This window comes from Zootoca vivipara, chromosome 2, assembly GCF_963506605.1.
Source record: "Zootoca vivipara chromosome 2, rZooViv1.1, whole genome shotgun sequence".
Classification (NCBI taxonomy): Eukaryota; Metazoa; Chordata; class Lepidosauria; order Squamata; family Lacertidae; genus Zootoca; species Zootoca vivipara.
In genome coordinates, this window is record NC_083277.1 from 11,263,139 (window position 1) to 11,274,630 (window position 11,492).

The window sequence follows — 11,492 nt, forward strand, 5'->3', positions numbered from 1 at the left end:
TTCTATTGCAAGTTGCTCTGTGATCTTTGGAGGAAGGACAGTAAAAAATGTAAAGAATAGCAGTAAAAATTGGAGGCCCTGTTGCAGTAAAGGGGATGGTTGGAAAAGAGTCTGATCAGCATGCACAGCAAGAAAGGCTTAGGAAGGAATAATAATAATAATAATTTATTACTTGCACCCTGCTCATCTGGGCAGTTTCCAACAAAATAAAACACATTAAAACATCAACATCAAAAACTTTCCTGTACAGAGCTGCCAGCAGAAGTATTCCAGTTTGTAGAAATGGTCTTCAATTTTAAAGAAATGCCCACTTTAATGAATCACATGGTATAAACATGTATGTTATCCTCTAGGTCCATACACACACATAATATTGGCAAGCAGTGCTCCAAAGTGCTTATCCTGGGAACTTGCAATCTAAGTTGGTTACTCCTGACCAAAGTTCCCGTTTCCCAAAAGGACAGAAGGGGGAGCAGAGGAGCAAATGGATGGGTTTGAAGGCTCTTTCCATCAGCCGCCTCTCTCCCCTGAGCAACAAGAGAAAAGGGTGTTTGCAGGGCAGGAGGACAGAGGAGGAGGCAGTGAGGGCAGAGGGAGAAGTGGGTAGATCCACCTCCTCTCCCAGGGGGTTCAGATGCAAGCAAGGGGCTTCCTCCTTCTCCTTGCAAGGGCCACCCATGTATTCAGAGCAGTCCATTGCAGATTAACTCTTAAGTTCCAAGGGATCTACTCTCAGGCCACTAATGTGCATACCATGCCAGCCTTTGAAGGGAGGTGGGACAGGCAGGTGAAAGGAATGGCCAAAGGTGTTTGAAAATGGGTGGAGGCTATTGGGAAGGGGTCTTTTTGTATGCAAAAATGGCAGCGAGGATGCTGATTGCCAAGGAATAGAAAGGAGATAAAATTCCATCAAAAGAGGAGTGGCTTCTTCCTCCCTCCCAGGAAGCTGCAACTTGCTCTGATTTCTGCCCTCCTCAGGAAGCTGAACCTGCAAACCTAGCTGAGACAGAACCTGAAAACCTGGCCAGGATGGAAGGAGGAGGATGGACGGGTGACCTGGTCAGGCTGTCTCCTGCATCCCTCCCCATAACCTCTGAGCATTCCCTCCCAGGACCCTGGGAGAAATCTGGTGAGTTCCAGGGGAGAGGAGATGGGGACATGGATGGATAGATGCATGGTGGAGGGAGAAAGAAAGAGGAAAGATGGAGAGGAGACAAAAGGCAGAGAGTTCCTGGCAGGAAGAATGAAGGGGTGAGGCCTTCTCCAAAGTAGCTCTTTGTTTTTTTAATCATTTTCATAAAGTAGTGGGGGCAGATTTTCTTCCTCCAGGCATTTAGGTGCTATTTCTACTGCAGAATTAATTGATGATAATGATGTTGCACATCAATCCAAAAAATGGGTGAAGTGGGCTATGGAAATGCTTCCCATAATTATTTATACTTCATATATTAGTATTAGTATTAGAAGCAAATTGTGTAAACTTGCCAATCTTACAGACTGGGGTTGTGTGTGAGACTAAGTGGGATAATAATTTATAGTGCCCTTGTAATTTTGTCCGTCCCTAAGCTTACATGGGGGACACAGGTGGCGCTGTGGGATAAACCTGATCAGAAGGTCCGCGGTTCGAATCCCTGTGACAGGGTGAGCTCCCGTTGCTCAGTCCCAACTCCTACCAACCTAGCAGTTCGAAAGCACGTCAAAAGTGCAAGTAGATAAATGGGTACCACTCCAAATGGGAAGGTAAACGGCATTTCCATGTGCTGCTCTGGTTCACCAGAAGCAGATTTGTCATGCTAGCCACATGACCTGGAAGCTGTACGCTGGCTCCCTCGGCCAATAACACGAGATGAGCGCCACAACCCCAGAGTCGGTCACGACTGGACCTAATGGTCAGGGGTCCCTTTACCTTTAAGCTTACATGGAGATACTGTGGTACAAGCTCGGTACAAATTTCAAAGTAAGTACACAAAGCCTGTGGGATGTAATCCACTGGGAGCAGTCAAATACAACATTTCCTGTTTTCCTAGAGTGGACATTCAAGGGAATGTTTGGTCCAGCGAGTTGAAACTTCCTGTTCCTCCTGGCCTGGAGCATCCTTCCTTGCATGTGACCTTTACAGACCTGGTAAAAGGCCAAGGCATGCTGCCACTCTCCTTTTCCATTTTCCTTTCATCATGTGAACTTCCCAGACTGCTAACTGCTGTCACTAGGTCAACCCACATATGGGGTAAACCTGTTTGTATATGCTTGTAACTTTAAGCCTTAAGCCTGCCTTCAGGGATTACACTGTGCTCTGCCTGATAATGAGTAAACTTTCTTTTTATTGCTTATGAATAATACTATGGTGTCTTTATCCTTTTAATGAGGGATTTGAAAAGGGGATCTTATCCAGGAACATATAATTCAATATGAGGGAGAATGAAATGCATAATAGTTTTGTTGTTGTTGTTTAGTGTCGTTTAGTCGTGTCCGACTCTTCGTGACCCCATGGACCAGAGCACGCCAGGCACTCCTGTCTTCCACTGCCTCCTGCAGTTTGGTCAAACTCATGTTCATAGCTTCGAGAACACTGTCCAACCATCTCATCCTCTGTCCTCCCTTTCTCCTAGTGCCCTCAATAATAGTAAGAGGATATAACAAGCCTGCAACCAGATTTCTGCTGTGTGTGAGAAAAGAAATGTAAATTGTGCTAAGTAAATGAACATACTAGCGCAAGTTAGGAAGGATATTAATAAACAATATGTCCTCTCCTGCCACCCTGAACAATCCCACAAAGCCAACAAAGGGACTCACAAGTTTATAGTGGCACCAGCTTTCCTGGTCAAGAGTCCACTTTGTCAGACTGCAGCCCACAAAAGCTTAGGCCTTAATACATTTATCAGCCTGAATCTTGTGACTTCCCCCCATTCCTTTCATGGCATTTTGATGCATTCTCCAAGTTTTCATTTATCTAAATTGTCCATAAACTTCTTTAGAAGTGATTCTTAAAGCCCATCTAACGTTTTGATTTGTTTGCAGCTTGCTCTGGCTTCTGGGCTCCTCAGGAAGCTGAACCTGAAAACCTAGCTGAGACGGAACCTGCAAACCTGGCCAGGATGGAAGGAGGAAGATCAACAGTTGACCTGGTCAGGCTGTCTCCTGCATCCCTCCCCACAACCTCTGAACATTGCCTGCCAGGACCCTCGGAGAAATCTGGTGAGTTCCAGGGGAGAGGAGATGGAGACATTGATGGGTGGATGGTGGAGGGAGAAAGAGGAAAAGATGGAGAGGAGACAAAAGGCAGGGAGTTCTTGGCAGGAAGAATGAAGGGGTGAGGCCTTCTCTAAAGCAGCTCTTTGTTTTTTTAATCCTTTTCATAAAATAGTGGGGGAAGATTTTCTTCCTCCGGGCTTCTAAATCTTAGGAGTTACAGTGGTACCTTGGTTCTCAAACTTAATCGGTTCCGGAAGACTTCTATAACCAAATCGTTTCAAAACCAGGGCGCACTTTCCCATAGAAAGTAATGCAAAATGAGAGAAAAAAATTAATTGGAAAGAATTGGCCACGGGAGGAAATTTAAACAGGACGTCGATTTCCCCCCATTGAGAGAATTGTAACACAGTTAATTTGCCTGTAGCCGGTAAGATTGAAAGGAATCTTCCAATTTACCAAGGATTGGACTTAAACCCTCCCCCTGAGGCAGGGTAAAGGCGAGAAGGCTTAATATTATGATTACAATAATATCGTCTGCAAACAAATTGATTTTCATCTCCTCTTTCCCAGTCTTATAGCCCTCTATCCTTCCACAGTTCCTCATCCTTTCCGCTAGTTGTTCTATAGCCATTAAAAATAGGAACTGCGAAAGAGGACACCCCTGTCGAACTCCTCTGTATATTGGGAAAGGTTGGGAGTATTCACCGTTAACTCTCACTGCTGCTGTTCCTTCCTTATATAGTTCTTGAATCGCAAACTGAAAAACCTCTTCTATTCCATATTTTGTCATTATTTCCCATAAAAATTCCTGTGAGAGTATATCAAATGTTTTAAAGACGTCTAATTTCAGTAGCCCAAACTTATTCCCTTGTCTGTGATATATTGGATTAATAATATTTATAATTGGGTGTGTGACATTCCTACCCTCAACAAATCCATATTGGTCTTCGATTATTATTTGAGGGATGACATTTTTTAGCCTGTTTGTCATAATTTTGGCAAAGATTTTATAATCTTAGTTTAATAGACTTAATAGGTCTATATGAGCCTACTTCTTTAGGGTCTTTCTTTGGTTTTAAGATTACCATTATTTCTGCCTTTCTCTCTTACATCTGTTAATAATTTTCTACTCTTGGTTTCTTCCCTTTCCAGATAAACCTAGATACCTATCTTCTTGCCATTTTTCAAAGCATCCTGCGTTGCCTATTGCCGGGACTGATTGGAATAAAAAGAACATTTTTGGCAATACATTCATTTTTATTGCTGATATTCTTTCCAAAATGATAAATTCATTCTTCCCCATATCTCTAAATCTCTTTTTATTTCTTTCTGCACATTCTCATAATTTTTTTAAAAAATATTACGGTAATATTCTTAGCTGTCAAACAAATCTCTCAGTATTTGACTTTTTTATGTAAAACTAACTTTGTTTTCTGTTGTAATTCCTTTTTGTCTTGCTCCATCGTGTTTTTTTACCAAAAGCTTAGTCTTATTCTTGTTTAGTTTAAAGTCTGCAACCTGCCCGAAGTCCTGTATCTTTTCTACCAACTTCGGTAGAGTATTTTTGGGATCCTTCACTGTAATAACAAGGTTAACTGCAAAAGCTTTTAATTTATATGCTTTATTTCCTACTGTTATTCCTCTGATTAATTTCTCTGCTCTTTCTCTCTCGCCAGGGCCTCTAATACCAAAATAAAAAATAATGGTGATAGGGGATATCCTTGTCCCCTTCATTATTTTACACAGGGGTGTCAAACTCAAATTCATCGGGGGCCGCATCAGCAGTTTGGGCACCCTCAAATGGCCGGTTGTATCTGTAGGACTATGTGTCCACTCTTTATTATCATAAATTATTGCCACTGCATTCAATTATTACTTTTTTTTGTAATAATGTAAGTAATAACTAGCTCTGAAAGCAGAAACATAGTCAGAATAATGGCGAGTAGATATTCAAATGTACAATTATTGTACAATTTATTGAAAAATGATTTTTGGTAACTGCACTGGGTGGTGGAGGCTCGCTAGGGTTTCATGCAGGACCTTTGCAGAGCTACTAGTACCTGGAGATGCTGGGGTCCTTCTGCTTGCAGGACGGATGTTCTGCCAGTGAGCCACCACCCTTCACCAAAGGGACTGGCTGAGGTTGACTCACTGGAGCTGCTCTCCTGATTCCAGGGTTTAAGGGCCAGAAGTATAAAGCAGCATCCTATGTTTCTGAGGAGAGGGAGAGGGAGGGGAGGGGAGGAAGGAAGGAAGGGAGAAAAGAGGGAGTGGGAGGGGAGAGAAAGAAGGGGAGAGAGAAAGAAGAGTAGGAAATAAGGAAGGGAATGAAGAAGGAAAGAAAAAGAAAGAGGCAGAGAAGACGGAAAGGGAGAAAGAAGGAAGTAGAGGAAAAGAAAGAATAAGGGAGGGACGGAAGGAAGAAAGGAAGGAAGTAAGGAAGAAAGAAAAGAGGGAGCAGGAGGGAGAGAGGAAGGAAAGAGGTGAGAGAAAGAAGAGAAGGAAAGAAGGAATAAAGAAGGAAAGAAAGAGGGAGAGAAGACAGAGATAAAGAAGGAAGGAAGGAGAGGGAAAGAAAGAATAAGAACGAGAGAGGAAGGAAGAAAGGGGGGGGTCGCCGCCTTGATTCGGTGCCAGAAAAGAGGTCGAAGGGACCCAGGGGCAAAAAACACTTCCCGTGCAGCGTGAGGCAGCGGGTGTCTGTTGTAGGAGAAGTGCGTAAAGCCTCAGAGTTGCACGTTCGTGAGGCTGAGCCGCTGCTGAGCTCACGTTCATGAGGCTGAGCCGCGGCAGGAGGAGGAGGAGGCGGCTTGCCGGGTCGGTGCCCGGCAGCGCCGTGCGGAGAGTCCCGAGCAGCAGTGCTCTGTAGCACTTTGAATCCTCCTCCTCCTCCACGCGGCGCTGCTGGGTGCTTTGTCTGTGCTGCTGCAGCAGCAGCCGTTTCCAGGCGCCGAGCCATGGCAGGAGGAGGAGGATTCAAAGTGCTACAGAGCACTCTCTGTGCGGCGCTGCCGGGCGCTGACCCAGCAAGCTGCCTCCTCCTTCAGCTGTGGCTCGGGGCGCTCCACGCAGCGCTGCTCCGGCTGCCTTTCTACCCCCCCCCGGCCCCAACTGTTTGTCAGCGCTTTGTCGGCGCGGCGCTTCAGCAGCAAGGTCCCGCTGCTGGGTCCCGCTGGCTGGGGCGCTCGGCGGGCCACATGACGAGGTCTGGCGGGCCGGATTTGGCCCGCAGACCTTGTGTTTGACACCCGTGATTTTACACTTTTCTGTTCTAACCTTATTAACAATCAACATGGCCTGTTGGTAATAGTAAATTGCATCAATTCCTCTCCCAAATGCTTCCCCAAAATTCTTTTTTTCCCCATTATCTTTTTCATAAAAGCCCATGAAACGTTATCAAAAGCCTTTTCAGCATCAAAAAATATTAAAGCCTTTTTTTCCTCATTTCTTACTTCCAAATATTCAATAATATCTATTATATTCCTTATATTCTCCTTCATCTGATGTCCTGGTAGAAAGCAGGCCTGAGTGTGATAACAAATTTTCTGCTGAAACACCTTTCATCCGGTTGCCCAAAATATGAACAATACTCTAAATGGAGTATTTTTCTCACCTTTTAGTTCAAGAAATATTGAGTTCTGATCCGAAAGCGTTCTTTGTTGTATTTCTACTTTTCCAATATATGGACTTACATCCTACAGGAGACATTGATGGCCAACAACATGGATAGCTTGAAAAAGAGGATTAGACTGATGTCTGCTCTGCTCTGCCCTCACGGTCCTAGGCAATAATGCTTCTTAATACTAGTTCCTGGAAAGCACAGGAAGGCAGAGGGCTCTTTTGCTCAAATACTGCTTGCTGGTTTCCCACAGGTATTTGGTTGGCCACTGTGAGAACAAGATGCTGGACTAGGATGCCTAATCGAGCCGGCTCTTCTTATGTTCTAATACAGGCACCCCCAAACTTGGCCCTCCACATGTTTTGGGACTAAAACTCCCATCATCCCTAGCTAACAGGACCAGTGGTCAGGGATGATGGGAATGGTAGTCCCAAAACATCTGGAGGGCTGAGTTTGGGGATGCCTGTTCTAATATATTGCAATATTTTTACAGTTACATGTGGCATAGTAAAACTAAAGTTTTTCTTAGTCCTAGGAGAGACTGCTACTCGAGCCTATGATCATTTCTTCCCTGGAAAAAGAGAAATACAGAGATGTGTCTAAGAAGCCAATTCCACCATAGATGATAAAATAATGCAGTTTATTAAGTGTGAGTGGAGTTACCAATGTTAAAATAAGAGAAGGTATACTTTGGGATTGATGTGTGTTCAGTTCCTTTCTTGTCTTTCTTGAAAGTCTTAACAGGATTCTCTTTCCTCCCAGACTCCCAAACAGGTGAGGAAGATGATGGCCAGAATTCTATGGAGCCGTCTGTGAATTCATTGGGAAGAACAAAGGAAAAGTTTAAATGCATGGAATGTGGGGTGTGCTTTAGTCACAGTGGAACACTTAGAAGACACCAACAAACTCACACAGGGGAGAAACCATTTGGATGTATTGAATGTGGAAAGAGCTTCACTCAATATGAATACCTTAGAATACATCAACGAACTCACACAGGGGAGAAACCATTTGAATGTTTTGAATGTGGAAAGAGCTTCAGCAATAGTGGAGCACTTAGAATACACCAACGAATTCACATGGGGGAGAAACCATTTAAATGCATTGAATGTGGAAAGAGCTTCAGCAATAGTGGAGCACTTAGAATACACCAACGAATTCACACAGGGGAGAAACCATTTGAATGTATTGATTGTGGAAAGAGCTTCAGCAATAGTGAAGCACTTAGAATACATCAACGAACTCACACGGGGGAGAAACCATTTAACTGTATTGAATGTGGAAAGAGCTTCAGTGGAAGTAGAGTACTTAGAAGACATCAGCGAACTCACACAGGGGAGAAACCATTTAAATGTATTGAATGTGGAAAGAGCTTCCGTGTAAGTGGAGTACTTAGAATACATCAACGAACTCACACGGGGGAGAAACCATTTGAATGTATTGAATGTGGAAAGAGCTTCCGTGGAAGTGAATTACTTAGAAGACATCAACTAACTCACACAGGGGAGAAACCATTTAAATGTATTGAATGTGGAAAGAGCTTCAGTGGAAGTAAAACATTTAGGATACATCAGCGAACTCACACAGGGGAGAAACCATTTGAATGTATTGAATGTGGAAAGAGCTTCAGTGAAAGTGGAACACTTAGAAGACATCAACGAACTCACACAGGGGAGAAACCATTTGAATGTATTGAATGTGGAAAGAGCTTCCGTGTAAGTGGAACACTTAGAATACATCAGCGAACTCACACAGGGGAGAAACCATTTGAATGTATTGAATGTGGAAAGAGCTTCAGCAATAGTGGAGCACTGAGAATACACCAGCGAACACACACAGGGGAGAAACCATATGAATGTATTGAATGTGGGATGAGGTTCAGTGAAAGTAAAACACTTAGATCACACCACCAAACTCACACGGGGGAGAAACCATTTAAATGTATTGAATGTGGAAAGAGCTTCAGTAGAAGTGGACACCTTAGAATGCATCAGCGAACTCACACAGGGGAGAAACCATTTAAATGTATTGTATGTGGAAAGAGCTTCAATGGAAGTGGAAACCTTAGAATGCATCAACGAACTCACACGGGGGAGAAACCATTTAAATGTATTGAATGTGGAAAGAGCTTCAGTGGAAGTGGAAAACTTAGAAGACATCAGCAAACTCACACAGGGGAGAAACCATTTAAATGTACTGAATGTGGAAGGAGCTTCAACAGGAACGATAAACTTACATTACATTGGCGAACTCACACAGGGGGGAAGCTTTAGTCCAGGGGTCCCCAGACTACGGCCCGGGGGCCGGATGCGGCCCAATTGGCCTGCCAATCCGGCCTGCGATGACCCCCGCCGCCCGCCACCGCCGCCCTCTGGCAGACTGCAGCGAATAGCCTTTAGCAATTCTCAAGCTTGTGGAACGACAACACAAACAGACTCTCCCCCTTCATGTTGTTGAACAAAGGATCACTTTCTCCCTGGGGTTTAAATAGACAGGGCTGCAGATGGTTCTTTTGCTGTACATCAAACTGCAAAAATAAGAGATTTAATAGAAGTGCTAAATTTGGAGAACGCGAAAGGAAAAGAAACCCCATTAACATGCGGATTCACTTTTACTGATGAGGATACACCTTTTCATGACAAAACACTTTACCAGTCGATATTAGGAAAGCTGAACTTTATTCAGCACGTGTCCAGACCAGACATATCTTTCAGTTTTAATTTTCTTTCCACATTTGTGGAGAATCCAACCAAGCAGTGTTTTCGAGCGTTAAAAAAAGTGGTGCTTTATCTTAAACACACACTGCATTACAGATTACATTTTAAGGCGCATAATGATACAGGGTTTGATATTTTTTGTGACGCATCTCATGCATCTGAACATTTCAAATATAAAGGTGTGTCCGGTTTTGTTTACAGATACAATGAATGTCCATTTGAATGGACAACGTGCAGACAGCACATAATTTGTCTGTCAACCACAGAAAGTGAACTTTGTGCATGTTCTGAAGCCATCAGAGACATTGAATGGTTTTTGCAGTTGTTTGCAGACTTAAAAATAAAAGTAAAATTACCAATACCCATGCAAATTGATTCCCAAAGTGGAATAGCCATTTTGACATCAGAAGGCAATACCCAACGTACCAGAACGTTATGGTTACGTTTGGAGTTTGCAAAACAAATGATTAATGAAAAAATGATTACTTTTGAATATGTAGCTGGACTAGAGCAAATAGCAGATATTTTCACAAAAGCTTTGCCAACAGCTACGCATCTTAAACATACACAGAAGATGCTGAATGTTACTGCTATGCATCATTGACCAGCAGGGGGTTGTTAGGTTTTTCCTTTAAGACTACACAGTGGGGCTACACAGAGATGTGTGTTTGTAACCTTGTTCTGAATGTTAACACACCTGTGAGCTTTTGCTAATTTGAATAATTGAAGGTAAAGTTTGCTCACTATAATGTGATTGGGTAATTGACTATTTTGAATTCTGTATTTAAGCTACCCAAATGGTTCATGGGTGTGGTGGTGGTGTATTGTGAGATATAGAGGAATGGAGTAGAGGAGTGTGTTGTATATAATTGTAAATAAAAGCAAGCAAAGATACTGAAGATGACTTTGTTATTTCGTCGACCCTGCCGCTGTTGCCACTCGGTTGGTGCGTCTTGACCAACAATATATTCATGGGTGGAAAGAGAAAAAGTGAGGCCAGTCAGACAGACAATGAAATGCAAGGAATGCAGAAGGGCAGGTTTCTCAAGTTCATTATTATTATTATTATTATTATTATTATTATTATTTATACCCCGCCCATCTGGCTGGGTTTCCCCCGCCACTCTGGGCGGCTTCCAACAAATACAAAAATACATTAAAATATCATAGGTAAAAACTTCCCTAAACAGGGCTGCCTTTATGTGTTTTCTAAATGTCAGGTAGTTGTTTAACTCCCTGATCTCCGTTGGAAGGGCGTTCCACAGGGCGGGCGCCACTACCGAGAAGGCCCTCTGCCTGGTTCCCTGTAGCTTTGCTTCTCGCAGTGAGGGAACTGCCAGAAGGCCCTCAGCGCTGGATCTCTGTGTCCGGGCTGAACGATGGGGGTGGAGATGCTCCTTCAGGTATATATTCCAGCTAATTTCCATTTCTATTGTTGTTTTGCAGCAGATTTAGATAATGTAAAAGCACAAAACAACCACAAAGAATCTTGAGGCAGGTTACACATTTATTCCAGTACAGTCTTTGGTTCTTGGCATTTATAGCCCCCAAATCTATTCAGCTAGCAGACTACCTCTCTCTCCTGCCCCTACAAGCCCATCAGTAAGATTTTCTGTAGAGACACTGGGGATTGTTCCATGACAGTTGTCACTTGCTGACAATGCAGAAGGAAGCCACCTTGGCACACCCAGAAGATACCAGGTGTTGGCTGTAGTTACATCTATACAAAGTGTCTTGCCTTTGACCTTCCATAAAGAAATGGGGAGGAATGATGAGCCAGAATAGCTGTCTAGAAGGAAAGGTAACCTGGGAACTTCATGTTGATTGACCACCCGAACTCCCTGACCCCAAGAAGAGACTCATCCAGGGAGGCATGTGAGCATTACGGCTAAACCCCATGTTATGCTCTCCAGTAGCTATTCACTAGGAAAGGCCTATTTTCATTCAGTTTTTAGTGTGTCCAT

General features: G+C 43.4%; 1 protein-coding gene across 1 annotated transcript; it reads left to right on the forward strand.

The window, feature by feature from the left end:
- The first annotated feature begins 231 nt into the window (after window positions 1-231).
- Window positions 232-10,503, forward strand: LOC132591564 (oocyte zinc finger protein XlCOF6-like). The gene is made up of 3 exons (XM_060270708.1): window positions 232-1,129; window positions 3,019-3,195; window positions 7,574-10,503. The coding sequence occupies exons 1-3, from the start codon at window positions 1,030-1,032 to the stop codon at window positions 9,082-9,084; spliced, it is 1,788 nt and encodes a 595-aa protein (XP_060126691.1). The 5' UTR covers window positions 232-1,029; the 3' UTR covers window positions 9,085-10,503.
- Window positions 10,504-11,492: the final 989 nt, after the last annotated feature.